This window comes from Rhinatrema bivittatum, chromosome 5 (assembly GCF_901001135.1).
Source record: "Rhinatrema bivittatum chromosome 5, aRhiBiv1.1, whole genome shotgun sequence".
Lineage (NCBI taxonomy): Eukaryota > Metazoa > Chordata > Amphibia > Gymnophiona > Rhinatrematidae > Rhinatrema > Rhinatrema bivittatum.
In genome coordinates, this window is record NC_042619.1 from 99,615,786 (window position 1) to 99,638,734 (window position 22,949).

Consider the following 22,949-nt stretch of genomic DNA (forward strand, 5'->3'; position numbering starts at 1 on the left):
AGCCCTTGTACCAAATCCATACTCAATCTTGGCTCAAGTTTCTCCTACCTCCAAGTGGTACAGTGTCATTGACCTCAAAGATGCTTTCTTCTCCGTTCCAGTAGCAGAAGAATGCCAGAAGATCTTTGCCTTCACATGGGAAAATGCACAAACTGGAATCAAGCAGCAGTACTCATGGACTCGCTTACCGCAAGGATTTAAGCACTCACCCACGATGTTCGGGGAGCAACTGGCAAAAGACTTGAAGATGTACCAAGTCACGTATGGGCCAGTCATACAGTATGTGGATGACCTTCTGTTGTTTCGTGAAACGTATCACGAATGTGCTATAGCCACACTCCACTTACTAAAGACGTTGTACTCAAAAGGATACCGTGCAAGTAAAAAGAAGGTGCAAATTTGTGAATTGGAAGTAGAATACCTGGGATTCCAAATCCGGGAAGGTACCCGTTGCCTTGGAATATCCCGTACCAGTTCAATACGAGGTCAACCTGTACCCACTTGCAAGAAAGAGCTCCGAGCGTTCCTTGGAGCTGCAGGATACTGTAGGCTGTGGATTGCTAACTACGCTGTTATCGCCCAGTCCCTGTACGACAAGCTGCGGGGAAAGGAGGCAGAATCTCAGCCTTTTCAGTGGGAAACCCATGAACTGACAAGCTTACAACAACTGAAAGATGCCTTGATTGAACCACCTGCACTAGGATTGCCAGATGTAATGAAACCATTCCATCTATTCGTCGATGAAAAGAAAGGCATGGCCATTGGGGTATTGACTCAAACTCTAGGCTCATGGGAAAGACCTGTTGCATATCTGTCAAAAGGAATGGACAATGTTGCAAAAGGATGGCCAGGTTGTCTAAGAAGCATTGCTGCTGCATGCTTACTAATTCCAGAAGCAGTCAAATTAACTTTTGGACAACTCTTAAATGTAACAACCCTCCACACCATTCAAGGACTGCTAGAAACCCATGGACCAAAATGGATGACTAATTCACGTCTTGTAAAATATCAAGCTCTGCTATGTGAAACTCCTGAAATCCAAATACAGGACAGCAAAAACTTGAACCCGGCCACTCTTATGCCGGCACCTGAACCCGTCGCACATGACTGTGAGGAGGTCATGACTACAATACATTCCAGCAGACCAGACTTGAGAGATCAACCATGGCAGGGAGCATGGACATTATTTACTGATGGAAGCAGCCAAGTTATTGATGGAATTCGAGTTGCTGGATATGCTGTAGTTTCTGAAGACGACATTATTGAAGCTGAGCCCCTACCACCTGGGACATCAGCCCAAAAAGCTGAACTAATCGCTCTCACTCGAGCTTTACAATTGGCAGAAGGACAGACTGTGAATATTTATACAGATTCCAAATATGCTTTCCTCACAATCCAGGTACATGGAGCCCTATATAAGGAGTGAGGGTTCCTAACAGCCGAAGGAAAGCAATTGGCCAATGCATCTGAAATACATCAATTACTAGATGCTGTGTGGGCACCACAAAAGGTAGCTGTCATGCATTGTAAAGCCCATTCCGGAAAGTCAGATCCCGTTGCAAAAGGAAACCAATGGGCAGATAAAACAGCAAAAGAAGCAGCCCGTGCACATTTATTATCAATCCCAACTACAACATATCCACTTCTACAATTCCCAACAGAAACTCCTACCTATTCGACAGAGGAGAATGACTGGGCACAGGCTGAACAGATCCACCATCACAATGGCTGGTGGATTCTGCAAGATAACAGAATATGGATTCCAGAAACATTAGCTTGGACTATTGTCAAGGAAGCACATAACAAAACCCATCTCGGACGAGATGCACTGGTAAAGTTGCTGGGAAAGACGTATTACATCAATAAAATAATCCAACTAACAAAACACGCAATCAGCCAATGTGTCACATGTGCCAAAAATAATCCTAGAAGTGGACCTGGTCCATCACCTGGACATATTTTAAGAGGAACTACACCTTTCCAAGTTTGCCAAATTGACTTTACTCACATGACTCCGTCCAAAGGCTACAAAGCAATGCTGGTGGCTGTCTGCACCTATACCGGATGGATCGAAGCCACACCAACACGAACTGAAACCTCCAAAGAAGTTGCGTCCTTGCTCCTTCACCAAATCTTACCACGCTACGGATTACCAAGACAAATCAATTCAGACAATGGACCAGCATTCACCAGCGATGTTATCCAAAGACTAAGTAAAATCCTCGGTATCACATGGCATCTGCACTGCGCATGGCGACCGCAGAGCAGTGGATCTGTTGAACGGGCTAACAGAACGCTGAAGAATCAGATAGCTAAACTATGTCAAGAAACAAAGACCAAATGGCCAGACATCCTACCCTTAGCCTTGCTACATCTCAGATGCAGTCCAAAACGATCAGGGCTAACACCGTATGAGATGATGTATGCAAGACCTCCACCTCTCCCTTCTTTTCCCGAATCATTGCAGATACAAGGGGAGTTGTCACTAAGTAATCAGCTCAAAGGACTATATAACACAGTCATTGCAATTCAGGACTATACATGTGACGTTGAACCGTTAGTTTTGTTAACCCCAATTCATCCATTCCAAGTTGGAAATTCTGTATGGATGAAGGACTGGGATGAATCCGATTTCCTCAAACCACGTTGGAAGGGTCCATACACAGTACTACTCACCACTCCTACTGCTGTAAAGGTCTCTGGATGTCCTTCCTGGATTCACTGGACTCGCCTAAAACCTGCTGCCTCCAATTGGCAAGTCTCCAGGATTGGAGACCACAAATTAAGATTCACTCAAAACAGGCAACAAGATAGTCCAGATTAGATGATTATAGTACTTTGCTAAAGAGTACTAACATATACATTTTTTCTTCCTTTCAGAATTAATCTACTGAACTACTTACAATTCAAGTCCAACGTGTTCACCCTCAACTTTCGGCTATGACAACCAGACTACTACTAGTTATTCTACTGATTTCCTGTTCTACAGCTACATCTCTTGTTCTACCTCTAAGCAAAAACTGCACTGAATGTGTCAAGTTAATCCGTACCACTACTCTAGATGGATTCCAGATTGTCTCTACCATTATACACCAATCTCAGCCACCTGACTCATGTGCAACTCAGCCTGCGTGCTCATTAAATACTACTCAAGGATACCAATCTTTTCACCGGTGCCTACAAAATGACAAGGTCATTTGTCATACACCTACAACTCCCAAGTACTATAACATCACCCTGACCGCCGGATTACCAAAGAGCTATACCTCAACCATCGTTCCGGAAGGAAAAGGCATCCTGTACTACATCAACTCGACCAAAGTCCTTATTGGAGGAGAATCTACTGCCACCATTACCTTCGACGCCTGTGAAGCCATTGGAAAGCACCCGAACGCCCTCCACTGCGGATCCAAAGCCTGGAAACAGGCCTATGCTCACAACCATAAGTACCTTTGTCCTTACAATCGGGTGGCCAATCCATCTCAATGGCTACCCTGTCAAGGAGACTTAATTTTATCAGGATGGGCTCTGGTATGTGACTATACAGGAGGAGGATATCATGGTTGCCATGGAATTGGCCGGTTAACTGCAGTAGCTGGTAATACCATGTCCATACAATGGCCCATACGGGGTGAAGGATATCCCTGGCAAGATACTTGGGGCTTTGGAATCGATGGAACAGGGAAAGACCCCATGACCTATATAACAATTACCCAACGTCGAGACAAACCTCGACCAATCATTCATCAGACTACTGTAGTGGGCTATCAGTCCTTCTTTGATGAAATATCCCACGCATCAGAAGAATTCAAAAAACATGCTTTCTCCAATCAAGCAAAGAATATGTTTGTCAATCTGGCTGAGAATATAGCTCTCTCTCTTGAAGTTAAAAATTGTTTTGTCTGCGGAGGAACGCACACTGGAGAACAATGGCCATGGGAGGCCAAAGAGGTCTTCCAAACCGATCTCAATCAATTGAACACGACTATAACTTACAAACGGAAACCTCACCCATATGAATGGGCTCTCCAAACAGATGTCATTGGCAGACATTGCATATCTCGACAACATTCCCGAGTATATACTACCTCTGTAGGTAATTCCCCATGTACGGGGGTGCTTACTGCTAACCTAACTAAACAAACCTGGTGGCAAACTGAGAATTTGACAATGCCCACCACCATGTGGACTGAAGCGGTCCTCAACAAAACGTGGACTAATGCTGGAGTGCCAACCACCCTCTTCGCTGCACCAGACGGCTATTACTTCGTTTGTGGCCGCCGGGCATATGAATTACTGCCGCTCAACTGGTATGGCACCTGTTTCCTAGCCACCATACGACCAAGTTTCTTTCTCTTACCAATCACAGCGGGTGAAACATTGGGTGTACCTGTCTATAGCCCTATGAAGCCAAACAAACGTCGCAGAAGCCCTAAAGTTTCTATTGGTGATTGGAAAGATCAGGAGTGGCCCCCTGAGCGAATTGTACAATACTACGGCCCTGCCACATGGGCTGAAGATGGATCCTATGGATATAGAACTCCAATATACATGTTGAATCGCATCATTCGCTTACAAGCAGTACTAGAACTCCTGACCAACGACTCTGCTATGGCACTCAATATCTTGGCCAAACAAAACACCAGAATAATAACAGCTGTCTACCAAAATCGTTTAGCCTTGGACTACCTCCTAGCACAAGAAGGTGGTGTCTGTGGCAAATTTAATCTCTCAAATTGTTGTTTGCAGATCGATGATAAGAGCAAAGTTATCGAGGAGATTACTGATCGCATGATCCGATTAGCTCATGTCCCTGTGCAAACATGGACCGGTATCCTTGATTGGACTTCCTCACTACCAAATTGGCTTACTTCAATCCCCGGATTGAAGGACATCTTCATTCCTCTTTTGTTTTTTATTCTAACTTGCATTCTGTTCCCTCTTTGTTTACCTCTTATTTTCAGAAATCTACGATCTATGATTGAAACCATTGCTGATCGCAGGGCTGCAGCTCATATTATGATGATCAATAAGTATGTGTCGATTTCTACTTTCCCTGATTCTGAAGCATCTGACTCTGATGATATCTCTTTTGATTCTGATAATGATTATTTTGATAACTAAACTCTAAACCCACCTAATTCACCGACAGGACCACTTTTGTTACTAGGGAAAGCCGGGCTACAAAGGGGGTTGACGCCAGTAGGGCCCATCCGTCTCAAACCCGTGAAGTAACCAACGACCTAGTAACATTTTAGGGTCCACCTTAACAGTTATTAGTATTGATTTTTGCTTCTCTTTTCAGTTACTTAACAGCTGCAAATGATACTTCCACTATCCATCGGCGTTGAAGTATCAAAGGGGGGAATGAAGGAGTTCGATTCCATGAACCCCTGAAGACTGCACAGCTGTGATGCCTCTCGTCTCATCATGCTGCAGTGAAACGCACAGCCATCTTGATTTACTAACATTTGCAACGCAAATAACACGTAATGACGTACTTACGCACTAACGTTTAGTGAACGTGACTCCATTTTGGATTCATATTTTGTATTGTATTAATACGAACGCTGTCGCGAATATCTAACCTGTCAATTAAATGACGAAACAATAGTCTGATCATAAGCTACACCTACTAGAGACCACGCTAGCTATTGCTTGTTCAGCAGTTTGTAAAATGTTTGTTCAGCAAAACCAGAACGCATGTGTGAAAGATAAGAACTGTAAAGTGTATAAAGGTTTGCTCCAGAGGGGGCGTGGCATGCAGTTGTACTAAGCCGTTGTCTTAGCTGCATCTTGCTGGCAATAAAAGTCTATCTTCACGGATCAGTTGTCTGGGCCTTCTTACTGACAGAAAAAGAGACGGTTACATTGTCACTTGCAACTGGCCTTCGGATCGGGCTCTACAGTTGCCTGTAACCTTCTCCTCGATCCAGGTCATCCGTGGTCTTGCCTGTGTTGATGGTGCCTTGCCCTGTTTTGATGTCTGTTCTAGTCCGCGCCTTGCTGTGTTACCTGATGTCTGATCCAGTTCCTGCTTTTCCTTGATGTCCTGCCTTGAGCTGCCTGGTGTGCAGCGTACCTGCCTTGACTGCCTGGAGTGCAGTATTCTTCCGCCTTGTCTTCCTGGTGCTCTCCCGCTCCCAGCGTGGTCCGCGACCAGCCTTCCTGGGCTGAGTAGGGTGCGTATGGGACGGGGTGGTCCGCGACTCAGTCCCGTGGGTGGGCTGAGTAGGGCGCCCTCAGGGACGGTGCCCATGTCTCCTTCCAGCCCTCATCTTCGATGTCTGCACTATCCTTTGTCTTCGATGTCTGCACTAGCCTTGTCTACGATGTCTGCACCTGCCTTGTCTACGATGTCTTCAGTGTAAGGACTCTGTCTGCCCTCACATCTGTCCGGCCTGCCGCCCATTGCCGTACCCAGCGGCAGGTCCGAAAGAGCCGGGAACAGTCGGAGGACCGTTCATCTATCAACTTCCCAGTGTTGGTTGCCATGGGCGTGCAGGTCCGGCTGAGGGTCAGACTCCGTGCCTGCTTCCCTGCTTTTGTACCCGCCTGGCTCTCCATGCCTGCCCAGCTCACCTCCCACGGTGTGGCTTGGGGCTCCTCCTTGAGTCCTGCCGTGGCCCAAGGGTTCACCACCCGCTTGAGACGACCGCGCTCCGCGTGCGCTCGTAACAACAGCTCTTACTAACAATATTATATCTTTTGTAGTAATTACTTAATAACTGCTGCAAATTTAAAATATGCTCCAACTATTAATGAATTTATGACTTGATGTACCCTAAAGCTAAACTCAGAGATAACTAAATATTGTATTCTATAAACAGTATTTTGCTTTATATTTCCTAGATCCAAATGGTTCTACATGCTTTTCTCATTTACAGATATCTTGATTGCAACTGCATCACCAGCCTTACATCCGGAATATTCAGAGATCTGCAAAAGTTAAAATGGCTGTAAGTATCAGATTTAACTTTCTACAGTAAGGATGGGCAAAAGTACCTTAAACAGCATTTTAGAATAGTTTCACCAAAGGGTTAACTGAAAAACCAACCATAGATTTCAGAAAAACCTATGCAAATAAAATTAATTTTCCATTAAAAGAAATAAATGATTTCTTCCAAGTCTTAAGTTGCTCTATAAAAGGCCTAGCAAAAGATTAGAAGACAACCAGGAACACCAAACTAGAGATATATGATCATCTTTTTTTTTTTTGTATAGTAATTTTTATTGGGATCTCAATTTCCACAAGTGGTACAATCATAACGTTTAACATGTTTGGATGTAATACAACATAATATATAATTACCAACATAATACAACCGATGAAACATCTTAATGACTTCAAGACCAATAGCAAGAACAATAGCAATTGTTTACCTTAAAGCAGACGTAAGAACCCATTAAATTCTTTTTTGTGTGATTATAAAGTTCCCCTTTGTCTCTCCTGTCCCCCCCCCCCCCCCCCCTTCCCACTTCCCTTTCCCTTTTTAGGCACTCTCTAATTAGGCTTAATGGGGTACAGTACGCCGGTGTTTTTGGAAACATTGTGCAGTACTACATTTTTCAATGGGTAGACAGTTTGTGCACCGCGAAAATGAAGAACAAATTGGGTCAGCGGATGCCTAAGGACTGCACCTATCTGCACGGATATGGGTGCGAGCCTCATACAAAGTGTATATTCGTGCCAATACCTAGTCTCGACCGTTCCAACTACAGGTAGCATGGCATGTATTGGACAAGAAGAACAGCCCATCCGTCAATCACAGGCTTACCCTAATACTTTAATACTTTATGATACTTCCAATCAGTTTGGTTTAATGCAACTTTTCAGCTTGGGCGTCAGTTGGGCTTGCAGGTCATCGGACAACGATGATAAATAGGGTCCCCAGACCTCCTGGAACTGGGACAGCCGCTTAGAAGTAAGTGAGGAAGCAGTTAGATTTTCCATTTGTAGAAGATGATGAAGCTGTTGAGTCCATACAGACCACAGATCTGGGTTTTACACTGTCCTTGTGGAAAGGATTGCAGGCTTTGCAATCAAGGCCACTTTATCTAAGAACAGCTGTTGCAGTGAGGAGCTCCATGATACACGAGAGTCATATATCCCGAGCAGCCAAATTTCTGGATCCAAAGGTACTTCTTGTTTCCAAAGGCTGGTAATCTTCTATTGTAGGGATTCCCAAAGGTTTTGTACCATAGGGCAATACCAGATACAGTGCAGCAAGTCTGGTTTAGAGTATGTACATCTCAAGCAGTTAAGGATAGGAACTAAGCCCATGTAATAAGCATGTTGTTGCGTATAATAGGCATGATGTAGCAGTTTATATTTATCTCTTAAAGTGACATTATCAATATCTACCATAGCAGGTATTTTCGCAAAGCAGCAGAGAAAGGTTTCGCTCGACATTGATGTACACAGGGCCTTGTTCCAGAATCCGAGCAAAGACTGAGTATGTGGATTTGGGCTCAGAGCCAACAGAGCTTAGTATTGAGCACATTTCAAACGCTTATTATTCGGACCCAACAGCAAATTATGTAAGGAAGAGTAAGATGAAAGCGGTGGGTTTGCCCCTAGTAATTCTTGTATGAAATGGTGTACTTGTAAAAATCCATAATGATCTTTGTTAGAGAGGGAGTATTGGGTCTTCAGCTCTTGAAAGCTTAATAAATGTCCTGATCCATCTCCAGAGTTGAATAGTTGGGAAATACAAATTAGTCCTTTCTCTCTCCAGTTGAAAAAAAGTGATTGATGTAAACCAGGATGGAAAAGAGGGCAACCTGTGATCTGCAAACATGCTGTGCTACCTGGTGAAATCCCTAGCCGTTTACAAATAAATTTCCATGCTTGCCTCATTGGGAGTACCATTTTACTATTAATAATATGCGTAGGTATAAGCTCTGTCATCATATGCAAAATAGAGCTAAGAGACCACGGGGCTCCCCACAGCTTATAGTATTGTAAGGGAGTAAAAAATTCTGTATCAAATAGACAATCCCTTATATGATGGGCCAAACAAGCACAGTTATATAAGGCTATATCAGGACAATTTAAACCCCCATTCTGCTTAGAGTGCATTAACACATTCAGAGATATACGTGAACGTTTGCCCCCCCAGAGAAAATTACATAGCTCCTTACTTATCTCCTGTACATCTCTGTGAGTTAACCATATAGGTAGCATTTGGAATAAATATATCCATCGGGAAATCTCCATCATTTTTACCAATTGAATTTTTCCTGATAATGATAAAGGAAGGTCCCGCCATAACCCAAGATTATGAATCAGCTTTTGCTTCAATAGCCCTACATTCAGAGCATAAAGCTGGTTCGGATTTGCTGGAATTTTCACCCCTAGGTATTTCAAATCTGTAGAAACCCATTTTAAAGGGAACTCACCACTCCACATAACTCTCAGTGTCCCAGTAATATTGAGAGCCTCAGATTTTTCAGTGTTGACTTTTAACCCTGCAAATCTCCCAAAGTCTCTCTGAATTTTTAGTACCTCTGATAATGCCGTTATCAGATTACTAAGGAAAATTAGCATATCATCTGCAAAGGCGGCCACAGTGAATTGTTGTGATATCCCCTGGAACCCTTGTATTACATCTGAGCTACCCAGTTTTCTCAATAAGGGGTCCAGTGACAGAACATATAAAATAGGGGAATGTGGACACCCTTGTCTTACTCCTCGTTGTATTTTAATTGCCTCAGAGATCGCATCATTGGCAACAAGGCGAGACTCCGGGTCTTGATAAAGCATATTAATCTGTTGATATATGTTCTCTATAAACCCAAACCTGCGTAAAACAGAGAACATATAGTCCCAGGCCACCCTTTCGAAGGCTTTCTTGGAATCAAAACCGATCGCCAGTGAGGGGCGACCTTGGGCCCTAGTAGCCTCAATAGCCGATATTAATTTGATAACAGTGGCGCTTGGGTTGCAGTTTTGAACAAAACCGGTTTGGTGTTGTGATATGAGATTTGGTAGAACCATACTTATGCGCTGGGCTAGTATGCGGGCGTAAATTTTTAAATCGCAATTTAAAAGCGATATTGGATGGTAAGAAGCTGCTTGCAGTAGATTTTTCCCTGGCTTGGGGAGGACAGTAATAAAAGCCTGATTAAAGTCAGGTGGGAAGCATTCTGCATTCTCTGCTGCACAATAAAACTGGCATAGGGGTCCAGCTATTTTGCTATGTAAAATTTTGTAAAAATCTGAGGAGAACCCGTCTGGGCCCGGGGCTTTGTGAGCTTTACTATTTTTGATAACTTGAAGAATTCTTGTTCCAATATTGGCTTGCTCAAGGCAGCAAGCTGTGAATCAGATAACTGAGGAATGGAGAGATTGTGAAAAAAAATCGGCCTTATCTTGGGGTGTCCCTCGGTATAAAGGTCTGCGTAAAAATCCCGTAAAACCTTGCAGATCTCGGAGGATTTTGTCACTAAATGCCCAGACTTTGTATGGAGACTACTGATAAAATTTTTCCTCCATTTAGTAGCAACTAATCTAGCCAATAATTTCCCAGCTTTGTTCCCAAATCTGTGGTAACTGAGCTCTGTGGATTGTAACGCCTTCTGAACCCTGAGATGAAGAAGTACATTCAATTGATTCAAGCAGGCCCAATAAGCTTCTTTAGTGGCCAAGGAGGGGTTTAGCGCTAAAGCACTCTTCTTACTTTGCAGTTCCCGTTTCAATTGTAAAATGGAACTCAGCAGTTGCTTATGCCGTTTAATTGTATAGGCAATAATCTCCCCCCTGAGAACGGCCTTCCCAGTAGCCCAAAAGAGCATTGGCTGCTCTAGATGTTGATTATTATTTCTCTCGAAATCTTCCCATTTTTGGAGGAGGTATGAATAGAATAGCTTATCGTCAAGTAACTGTGCCGGAAATCACCATGTCCTTGGCGTTGGGCCGTCCTGAGAAATCCTGAGACCCACCCATACAGGCACATGATCTGTCACAACAATTGACCCAAAATCCGCTTCTTCAATGTTAGCAAACAGAGCAGATTCCACGAGAATATAATCAATATGGGACATTGTATTATGTGCCCGGGAGACGTGAGTGTATTCTCGGGTAGTTGGGTTCAATACTCTCCAAACATCCAGCAGATCAAGTTTTTTGCAAGTAAACGCTATCTCGGATTCCACTGGGATTTTAAAACTGATGGGGACTCCGGATTTATCCTGATGGGCGTCAGAAACGCAATTTAGATCTCCTGCTAAAAGTAAGCGGCACTGAGTGTGTTCCATGAGCTGATTAATTAGATGCCCAAAGAAACGCTTATCTGGGTTGTTAGGTGCATACACATTGCATAGCGTTAAGGGCTGCCCCTCTAGGTTGCCAGTAATAATAATATGTCTGTCCTCTGGGTCTGCTATTTCTTTAGAGACTATAAACAGTGTGTTTTTATTAATCAGGATCACTACTCCTCTTTTCCTTCCCACAGCCGGTGCAAAATGACACGTTGTTACCCTTTCTCTACAAAGTTTTTTGCTTTCCAACAAATTTAAATGGGTTTTCTGAAGACAGGCGATATTAGTTTTGAGACGTGTTAAATGCTGATAAATCTTTTTCCATTTAATGGGGCTACCCAGTCCATCCACGTTCCAGGATACAATTCTATAAGTAGATCCCATCACTGGGTTTCCAATAGACATTCAAAGATCCGTTTCTCATCTGAGTGGGGGACAGGAGGAGGCCCCCAGCCTGGCCCCCTCCGTCGTTATGTACCCATTGGGTCCGCACCAATACACAGCTTTCTGCCACATTCACACTGCACCAATCCCCATACATACAAGTATCCCCTAAAAAACACCATTGAAATATAGAGTGCCCAAACCCTCCCCTCCCTCCCCCCCCCTTCCCTCTCCCCCTCTGTTACTATAGTTCCCGCATAGGCTAAAGCCTGGAATGGAGAGCACGTACAGATATGTTAGGGGTATAGGACCCCCCCCCCCCTCACCCCTATCTGGTGATATCACATAAAGAGAACATTAAAGCACTGGTAAATACATCACTTGTTCAGAGCCTCTTGCAATGCCTTTGTCGATTCAGGAGTATTATACATTGCCCAAGTCCCATCTCTGTATACCCGTAATTTCGCTGGAAATTGGAGCGTGAAGCGAACCTGCTTTTCAATTAGGAGACTGCACACAAAGGAGAGAGCTTTTCGCTGTGCCAATATCCACGCTGAATAATCAGGCGCCATGCGGATACGGTGTCCTTGAAGCTGTAAATCAGTCGTTTTTCTCGCTACTTGCAGCACACACTCTTTGTGATGAAAATTCAATATTTTAATCAGACAATGTGGGGTCTCGGATCCATTCCGGTTGTAGCTTGGCGTGCCCCCAGTCTATGCGCCCATTCAATTTCAAAGTTCGGCTGAATTTCAGTCAGGCCTAAGGCCTCGGGGATCCAAGTTCTTAATAGTGATCTTAAATTCTGATCCTCGATCGTCTCCGGTACTCCCATTAAACGTAGATTAGATCAACGTGATCTATTTTCAAGATCATCAGTTTTGTCTTTCTGCTCGGTTAGTGCTTTTTCGAGCGCATGTATGCGATTAGTTAGCGTCAGCACATCATCTTCTAGCACTCCTGTCCAGCCTTCCACTTGGTCTAGTCTGGGAGCCAAGTCCGTTAAGGTGGCTTGGATGGAATTTAGCTGCTTGGAGAGCCCGGTAAACTTACTTTCTAATGCCGCTACTACGGCCTCTTGCAGTTCCTGCGTTGTGAGGTGAGTAGATTGGTGACTGCTGGGTTCATCGCCACTACTAGTTTTCCCCGCCACCGTCGCCATCTTTGTTTCCTGACCGCGTGGTTTTTCTTTATCCCTTTCTGCTGCTTTTGGCGGCATACCCATCGGCGATTTTTGCATATAGTTTGTAATCGACATAGGCAATAACTCACAGTGGATTATAGATGTGTAAATCATCTATTGTGCACAGATGGTGAGGGATTGGGGGGTCTTATTCACAGAGCGTAACCAGACCCATCTGGTCCCGTTCACCACATCATGTGATCTCTGTGATCATCTTTAATAAAGGTTTGTTACCTGGTTTGATGAAAATTGGCAAAACCACTTTTACAGGAAAAGCTTCATGTATAGAAAAATATGAAGCATATTTGAGATAGAAAAAATGGGTAAAGTAGCACAGATTTGAAACTTGTGAGCAGTAGTGTCAATTGACAAGGCTTCAACAAAACCAACTTCCATAGCTCCAAAATTTTGCTACTTCAACAATTGTTTGTGTCCAGTTTATGTGTACTAGAGATGTGTATTCATTGGTCCATTCATTTCATTAATTTTGGCGGTAAATGCGTATCTCACGAATATATAGTAGATGCACAAAATGGATAATGTGCACATATGTAGTCGGCAATAGATGTATGCGCACACCATCCATTTTGCACGCCTACTATCCATTTGTGAGATACACATGTACTGCCGAAATGAATGAAACAAAAGGAACAAGGAATGCACATCCCTAATGCGTACATATTTTTCTGTGCATGCATATTTGAGAAATTCCTCAGCAGATTCGCGTCATCATCCTTATATTTCTCCAGACTGACCAGGAAAAAAGAGATGAATTTGCCCAGCAGATTTCAGGAAAATCCATATTTTCTGTTGAACTTGGACCAGGTTGATATCTGCGTGATATTTATTTATTTTATTTATTTTTAGACATTTGATATTCTGCCCTTTCCCAGCATTGGTTACAATAAAATTTAACTGAACAGAAGCATCGAGAAGCTTACAATCAATTAGAATGTATAATTAGAATAGCTATGGGATCCAGCATGGGAAAACCTATTTGTGACAGTTTAAAACCTAGTTGAGTCCTGTGCACATCTCTACACAAGATCCAGCATTCATCTCCTGAAAATACATAATGAAGTCTATGCACTAAAAATGCATTAATTTTGATTATTCCATGTTTGTGGCACCGTTAACTGATGTATGAACAACACTGGAGACTGAATTGGTTAGGAGGTAAAATGCTAACCAGCCCAGAAATGGTGGGATGGGAGGGTCTAGGAGGATGGAGAGTTCCTTTTTTGGTTGAGGGCAGATCTGGAAGAGGACCTCATATTGCTACGAGGAGAGGAGAGTTCCCTGGGCTAATTATCCAAGATGAGTAACGTCATCTGAGGGGGACGCCCCCGAGGTTCCCACCATGACGTGGTTAAAGTAGGCCCGGGAGCGCACGCGCGCCTTATAAACACCGAGGTAAGATGGCGGTCGGTGGCATCCATGCCGCTCAGATGGGCCTGGTAACAGAGGCAGGAAGACCAGCGGTAGCTGGCAGAGGCCACGAGTTCACCCAACGGAGCCAAAGCAGAGAAAAAGGAGGTGAGCAATAGAGGTCACAGCCATCTGCGGCCAAGGAGCGTAACAGTACCCCTCTTCTTAGGGCCCCCCCGGGGGGGGGGGGTTGGGTTTTCTTTGGTGAGAAGTATGAAACTGCTTGATCAGTTCTTTATTGAGAATATTGGCTACAGGTTCCCACTATTCTCTTCAGGCCCAAAGCCCTCCCACGATATTAGATATTCCCATCGTCTTCCTCACTTCCGTACGTCCAGGACGTCCTGTACTTGATATGTGAGGTTCTCCTCCGATGCCAGAGGTTGAGGTTCAGGCGCCTTTTGGAAAATTCAGACAGGATGAGAGGCTTAAGTAATGAGACGTGGAAGGCGTTATGAATCTTGAGTGATGTGGGCAGACGAAGGCTGTATGTAACTGGGCCCAGGCGGCGAAGTACAGGAAATGGCCCGATGTATCTGAGAGCGAAGTGGACTGAAGGTAGTTTTAGGCGAATAAATCGAGTACTAAGCCATACTTTATCACCAGGACTGAATTGAGAAGCTGCCCGATGATGGGTATCATAGCATTTCTTGGACTTCTGGGCAGCTTGCTGTAGAAGTCGTTTAGTGTCATCCCAGAGTTGATGCAACTCTTGGGTGGTGGCCTGCTCCGCAGGAGAGGCCACTGACAGAGGTAGCAGAAGTGGATGCAGGGGCTGACGTCCGTATACCACTTGGAAGGGTGAAGACCCAATGGATGCAGAGAGATGAGAATTGAGGGCAAACTCAGCCCAAGGTAGTAACTCGGACCAGTCATTTTGTCGTGAGTTTACGTATGCCTGGAGAAACTGCTTCAGGGTCCGATTTGTCCTTTCCATCTGACCATTGGCCTGCAGGTGATAGGCCGACACGAGGTCCAAGGCAATGTCAAATTTTCCAGAACCTGGCCATAAATTGCACTCCCTGGTCAGAAAGTATATGCCTCGGGAGTCCGTGGAGGCAGAATATATGGCGGATGAACAGTCTCGCTAGTTCTGGGGCTGAAGGAAGGCCGGATATAACTACAAAGTCAGCCAATTTTGAAAACCGGTCTACTGTAACCCAAATGGTGTTATTGCCACTGGAAGGAGGAAGATCCACTATGAAATCAGTGGCAATGTGTGTCCACAGATCACTGAGCGCAGGAAGTGGTTGCAAGAGACCCCAAGGTCGACCCATCAGCGGCTTCTGGCAGGCACTGGTGGAGCACGACTCCACATATGCTTGAGCATTCTTCTTCATGGTCGGCCACCAGTAGAACCTCTGGAGTGAGGAAAGAGTTCTAGCTTAACCTGGATGGTCCGCCAGCAGGGAATCATGTGCCCATTGGAGGATTTTTGTACGAAGTGGACGGGGAACCACCATCTTCCCAGGAGGTATGGTGAATGTGGCAGAGAGAAGAACCTTGTCTGGATCGATGATGTGATGCGGAACATCTGGGACATCCTCAGTGGTGAAGGACCGGGAGAGGGCATCGACTCGAGTGTACTTGTTGGCTCACTGGTATCGTAGGACAAAATTGAACCGAGTAAAAAAGAGAGACCAGCAGGCCTGCCGGTGATTAAGGGGTTGTACATGATGCAGGTACTCAAGATTCTTGTGGTTTGTATATACCGTGATCTGGTGCTGAGCCCTCTCGAGCCAGGGGCGCCACTCTTCAAAGGCGAGCTTAATTGCCAATAATTCTTTGTCCCCGATTCCATAAATGCGCTCCACAGGTGAGAAGCAGCGAGAAAAGAACGAGCAAGGGTGCAAGGTATGATTAGAAGAATGCTGGCTGAGGACCGCACCAACTCCAACGTCGGATGCGTCAACTTCGACGATGAAGGGTCGTCGGGGATCCAGGTGGTGTAAGCATGGTTCTCTAAGGAATGCATTCTTAAGTTTCTGAAAAGCTGACATGGCATCAGATGACCACTGCAAGGAGTTGGCTCCCTTGCGGGTCATGGTCATAAGAGGGGCGGTCAGTTTGGAATAATGTGGGATGAACAACCAGTAGTAGTTAATAAATCCCAGGAATCTACGGAGCGCCTTGAGGCCCGTTGGTTGAGGCCAATCCTGGATGCTCTTGGTCTTTTGGGGGTCCATCTGAAAGCCCAGACTCAAAATTACGTAACCGAGAAAAGGGACAGTCTCTTGTTCGAAGGAACATTTATCCAGCTTGGCATAGAAGCGATTGTCCCTTAGTCGCTGAAGAATGTTGCAGACGTCTCAGCGATGATTCTGGACGTCTCGTGAGAATACCAGGATGTCATCCAGATAGACTACAATGCACTGGTAGAGCATGTCTCTGAATACCTCATTCATCATATTCTGGAACACCGCTGGAGCGTTACAAAGGCCGAAGGGCATTACCAGGTATTTGAAATGGCCGTCACGGTGTTAAAAGCGGTTTTCCATTCGTTGCCCTGGCGTATCCGGACCAAATTGTAAGCCCCCCTCAGGTCCAATTTGGAGAATATTTTGGCCCCCTGGAGCCTGTCAAACAGTTCAGAGATTAGAGGCAAGGGGTATCGGTCCTTCTGGGTAATTTCATTTAAACTGTGGTAATCTATACATGGCTGGAGGGAACGGTCCTTTTTCCCCATGAAAAAGAATCCCGCTCTGGTGGGAGACTTGGAAGGCCGAATGAAGCCTTTTGCCAAATTCTCTTGTATGTAGTCTAACACAGCTTTAGTCTCTGTTAGCGAAAGTGGGTACACCTTTCCGCGAGGAGGCTCTGAGTTTGGGAGCAAATTTATCGCACAATCAAATGAGCGATAAGGTGTCCGCAGCCTTCTTCTAAAATACATCGGCGTAAGTGGAGTACTGCAGCAGGAGACCCGGGAGAGATGTCGTGGTAGTTAGGCAAGGCATGGGTAACACGACCTCCAAGCAATTCTTATGGCAGGAGTTGCCCCATTGGGATAGTTGAAAGGTGCTCCAGTCGAATTGTGCAGTGTGAAGTTTCAACCATGATAGCCCAAGAACCACTGGGTGGATGGCTTGTTCAGTACCAGAAAAGAGATGGTCTCTGTGTGCATGGATCCGGTATGAAGTCGGATGGGGACTGTGGAGCAAGTAACTTCGCCAGGTAACGGTTCACCGTGGAAGGAGGAGAGCAGTAATGGCATGGGTGTGCGGACTGTGGGGATCCAGAGATGCTCCACCCAGCTGTCTGAGGATAAAGTTACCACCAGCCCCGGAATCCACTAAGGCCAAGGTGTGAAATTCCAGGGTACCTGAGTTGATGGAAATAGGTAATGTTAATGGAGGAGAGGGTGATGTCAGGCCTAGGAGAAGTCCTCTGGCAGAACATAGGTATGGGAGTTTCCCGGACAGAGTGGGCAGGTGGGTACCACGTGTCCGGGCTGGCCACAATACATACATAGACCTGAACATAGGTGGTGACATTTCTTCTTTGAGGATAGGTGGCTGTGGCCCATCTACATCTGTTCTTCTTCATCTGTATCTTGCAGAGCAGAGGTCTTCGTGGGAGGTGCTGGGTGGATGCGGGGATTACCAGTAGCCAACCTCTTGGGCCTCTGGTCTCGTGTGAGCATTTACGAAGATGGCGGTCAATGCAGCCTGCGAGGTTCACGAGAGCATCCAAGGTGTCAGGAAGTTCTCGAATGCTAGCTCAGCCTTGATGCGTGGACTGAGTCCTTCGAGGAAGATTGCACGCAGGCAGCCCAGGTCCCAGTGCAGCTCAGATGCAAGAGTCCGAAACTCGATGACGTAGTTGGTAAGGGATCTGGAACCTTGATGCAAGTGCAGCAGTGGGGGACCGGCAAAAGCCTTATGAGCGGGGTCGTCAAAGACGGAGCGGAAGAGAGCAAGGAAGCCTGGCAGATTGTGGAAGATCGGGTCCGCTCGCTCCCACAGGGATGAAGCCCAGGCCAATGCCTGTCCATCCAGAAGGGATAGTATGTATGTCGTTTTGGTAACTACATCAGGAAAGTATGTAGGTTGTAAGCAAAAGTGCATGTTGCACTGATTCAAGAAGCCCCTACAGGACAAGGGGGTCACCTGAAAAACGAGGAGGTGCCGGCAAGGGCACTGTTGGCCGAAACGGAGGCATCTACGGAGCTGGGCTCAGCTTGGCAGACGTTGAGGCAATGTCCAGCTGGTTATTTAAAAGATTTATGGCGTTAGCCAAACTCTCCAAAACTTTCTGCTGATCTGAAATCCGCTGGGCCAGGCCAGGGATGGCCTGGAGGGCCGAGATCTGTGCTGGGTCCATGGACTTGGCAATCTGTTAGGATTTATGGGTACGTGGGCCCCTTAAGAACATAAGAACAAAAGAATATGCCATACTGGGTCAGACCAAGGGTCCATCAAGCCCAGCATCCTGTTTCCAACAGTAGCCAATCCAGGCCATAAGAACCTGGCAAGTACCCAAAAACTAAGTCTATTCCATGTTACCATTGCTAATGGCAGAGGTGAGAGGTGGTATCACCCAGGGGAGGAGCCCTACTGAGCCTCACCATCAGGAGACGATGTCTCGATTGAGGGATGGTATACAGCAGAAGTAGAGGAGAAGGAGAGGGTTACCCCAGGAGGCGGGCCATGGAGCGACAGTGCAGGAGCTGACGTCAGACTCAGCTCGGTTAACTGGAGTCAGGCAATAGGTGCGGTACTACCCGAGGAGTGGGGGTGCCGAGCGAAAGTACAGTCACTGAAGTTACACTGAGTCCGTAGAGATGGTATACAAGGTGGGAGATGGTATACGGTGGGAGGTCACGGTAGTGGTCTGCAGAGCAGGGTACACCGGAGAGGAATCCAATCGTTGATATCACAGCAGTGGTCCACAGCGTGGTTACTCACAGTGACTGAAGACAAAGGAGTAGTTCCGTAGGAAACCTTGGGAAGCGAGGCAGGCAGGAGTCCAGGTGAAAGGCCATCCGAGGAGCGGATAGCCGGGAGATGAGGAAGGGCCCCTGAGGAGCGGGAACCCGGTAGTCTCTCACCACAGAAGCAGGAACCGGAACAAGCATTGAAGCGAGAGTAGGTGGATTCAGCAAGATGAACTCGTTGCCAAGTTGTCGGCTGTCTGAGCCGGCGAGCTTAAGTATCCAAGATGAGTGATGTCATCTGAGGGGGATGCCCCCGAGGTTCCCACCATGACATGGTTAAAGCAGGCCCGGGAGCGCGTGCGCGCACACCGAGGGAACCCCGAGGGTAAGATGGCCGTCAGCGGTGTCCATGCCGCTCAGGTGGGCCTGGAAACAGAGGCAGGAAGGCCGGCGGTAGCTGGCAGAGGCTGCGAGTTCGCCCAACGGAGCCAAAGCAGAAAAAAAAAGAGGTGACCAACAGAGGTCGCAGCCATCTGCGGCCGCGGAGCATAACACAAAGTGAAACAGCATGCATAATTTCACTTTGAAAATTTGTGTAAAATCTGTAGGAAAAAGATATCCCTATGCTTTGCATCAATATGGGCAGTTACAAAATTACCTGCTTCATGTTCTTCATTATAAATTATTTTTATGTTACAGCATATGGAATAAATGTTCAAAAGCCTAGTCAAAACACATGAATGTAAAATATGGCTTTATATAGGTAGATTGACAAAGGGTACCTAAGTGGATTTTCACCCGCTTAAAGCTATGCACATAACATTAATTTACCCACATAAAAAGAAGCATTTTGGGAGAGAAGGCATTTTGACAGCATCCTACAAATGCAGAAGCATAACTTAAATTTTCAAAAAATATGCATGTAACCAGCATACTAATAATGCTCATAATTTACACTCTCATTTTAAGATAGTTACAATTATTAGGGATGTGCAGGGGAAAAATTTTGTTTAGTTTCACTTTTTTTTTTGTTTTGCTGTTTGTTTGTTTTTTGATTCGGTTCGGTTAGTGTTCAGTTTGGTTTGTTTGCCGAACAAAAATAAACATTCAATTTAAAAAACAAAAAAATAAATCCCTACCTCCCCACCCCATGCAGCTCCCCTATCCCCTTCTTCTTTCATGACTCTCCAAGGGAGAAAGAGGCAGAAGTGATCCCCATTCGCTCCTGTCCCATCTGTTCCACTTAAAAGATGGCGCTGGCCTCAGAGCTGGCTGGCAGTAAGAGATATAGCTGTAAACTAAGCCTCATTGTTTCATGGCTGAATTATTTTATGGCCATAAAGTAACTTGGCACCACCAGCCCTGAGATCAATGCCATTTTTACAAGGGAACTTGTAGGTCAGAAGCAGCTGATTGTTGCGCATGCTTGGCCCATGCCCGGGCCTGCTCACCTTGCTCCTGCACTAGCAGGTACCAGGCCGCCCTCTCCCGCTGCTGCTGCCAGCACCCCCTGTCCGCGGCGTCCCGCGGCAGCGTCTCCTAGGCCCTCCACATCGGGCCTAGCTCCCGGCCGGGGCGCAGCGTCCTCTCCGTTGCCAGCCCCGCCCCTAGGCGCTTGCGCACAGACCGCCTGGCCCTTTAAAGGGCCAAGGGCGGGAACCAGCTCTGTGGCGCAGCCCGATGACGTCACCTAACCTTGGTATATAAGCGAGGCCCTGTCCCCCAGGACTTTGCCTTGGCAAACGTGTCTACACCTCGGTGTCTCTAGTTTGCTGCGTTCCTGTGTTTTTGCTTGTCTTCGTGTTCCTGCTTGTTCCTGTGTTCCAGTCTGTTCTAGTGTTCAAGTGTTCCTGCGCCCTGTGTTCCTTCCTGTGACCTTACTCAGGTAGTACCTTCTCGGACTGATCTCTTGGTACTGACCTCGGCCTGCCTGACTACTCTCTTCATCTGCTGCCCGGAACTGACCATTGCCTGCCTGACTACTCTCTTCGTCTGCTGCCTGGAACTGACCCTCGCTTGCCTTGAATATGCTCGGACTGACCTTGGTATTGACCCCTGCTTTGGCTGACCACTTCTGGATGGATACTCTGGCTTTGACCCTTGCGCTTCACTCGGACACTCTCTTCTGGCCTTCCGTGACTTCTAGACCGACCTGCTTGGATTCCATCCGTGGCCTTCGTCCGGCTAGACCTGAACTGTTACCTCCCTGAGGTCTCCAGAGCCTCCAGTCTGGGTCTAGTCCATTCTCTCAGCATCAGCCACGCACCCTTGCTTGTGGTGGGCACAACCCTCCGCTACATCTCCGGGAGACCATCTGAGGCCCACCTAAGTCAGGCGGTCCGGGTACCCAAGGGCTCAACCTGCAGAAACCCCGGATTGTTATTGGTGAAGCTCCAGCTAGCCTCTGTCTCCTCGTGTGCTCCGCCTCCTGGTGGCAGGCACTCTCTGGGTCCGACCAGAGGGCCGTACCAATCCTGCACCAGGCCAAGGGTCCACTCCCAGCCCAACACTGATGATCTCTCCTTTTCCTTTCACCCTTGAGAAGTCATGTGAAGGATAAAGTGCTTGAGAAGGGATCAGAGTGGAAGACCACAAAAGGCTTTTTTTCTCTGCACTAGGGATTAATTTTATTTGAAATCAATCAAACCAAAAATAGCCTTTTTTTTTTCAGATTGCACATTTGTTTCAAACAAATGCATAACCCTAAAAGTTATACATATACTTTTTAAGCACAGAACAACCTGATATTCAAACACAATTTATGTGGGTACCTTGTAATAGGTTGTTTTGAGCCTCCTTAAAAGTATGCAGGTAATTTCGCGATTAAGCACAATACTGAAAACTTACCCTAGAGTGGGCATTAAACACACTGATCATCGTAGAATATCTACGACAAGCTGTCCAAGCTTTTGCAGCTCTCAACAACATAATAACATATGTGTTATGTCTTGCTAGAATCCTTGATGAAAATCCCATAGCAAAACTTCCACAGCAGCTGTTTACCGGGCTAGAGTCCTTGCTTATCTTGTAAGTACTGCTCTTGCAGCTTTTTATATCAGTTTTACATTCTATTTTATTTGAGATGGATGTCGGCTCTGTGTGGCAGAATAAGTGAATAGTTTTGACTAATGGAGTAGACTTTTGAAACAGTCTTTTCAAATTAAAATATACTAGTGGTTATGTATTTTGACTGATATTATATTACTGTTTTGCTTTTAAAAGTAAGTTCATTGACTAAAGATGATACATCTGTAAGGCTAATGAATGTTTAAAGACGACAAGCTTTTCTGGACTACTATGATGCCTTGCTCGGGTTATTTCAAAGCTGGCATCTTTAAATATACATTAACCTTATAAAATTTTGTCATCTCTCGCCAACCACATTATTGGTTTCCTTTTAATTACTTTTACTTTTGTTGAGATAACACTGTATTGTCTTTCAGTTTTGCTCATCTGTTTTCCGGTACCGGATCCTTTAGGTGAATTACTAGGAAATGTAAATGCCACCTTATGGCAAAATAAAATGAAGTAAAAATATGAATAATATGCATCTGTCACAACAAAAGTGATATTTAACTATTTACCATAAACACATTAACCCAGACTAGAGACAATATCATCAACATGTGCTCAAAGTAAGGTTTAATCCGCTGTCTCTCGCCCTCAATGGGCCGCAGGCAGTAGTCAGCCTATGAGCAAAGAATTTTTTTAATCATTTATTGTCTCCCGTCTAATATAACATAATTTTGTACTTTTTTATCTTTTTTAACTTTTTTAACTGTTCAAGTTTAATTAAATTTAAATACGAAGCATCTATAG

General features: G+C 45.6%; 1 protein-coding gene across 1 annotated transcript in view; it reads left to right on the forward strand.

The window, feature by feature from the left end:
• RXFP2 (relaxin family peptide receptor 2) overlaps positions 1 to 22,949 on the forward strand; it is a 213,145-nt gene that overhangs the window by 85,128 nt on the left and 105,068 nt on the right. The window contains exons 6-7 of the mRNA XM_029603167.1: positions 6,888 to 6,959; positions 22,086 to 22,157. Coding sequence (XP_029459027.1) covers positions 6,888 to 6,959; positions 22,086 to 22,157 — 144 coding nt within the window. The remainder of the gene's footprint in view (positions 1 to 6,887; positions 6,960 to 22,085; positions 22,158 to 22,949) is intronic.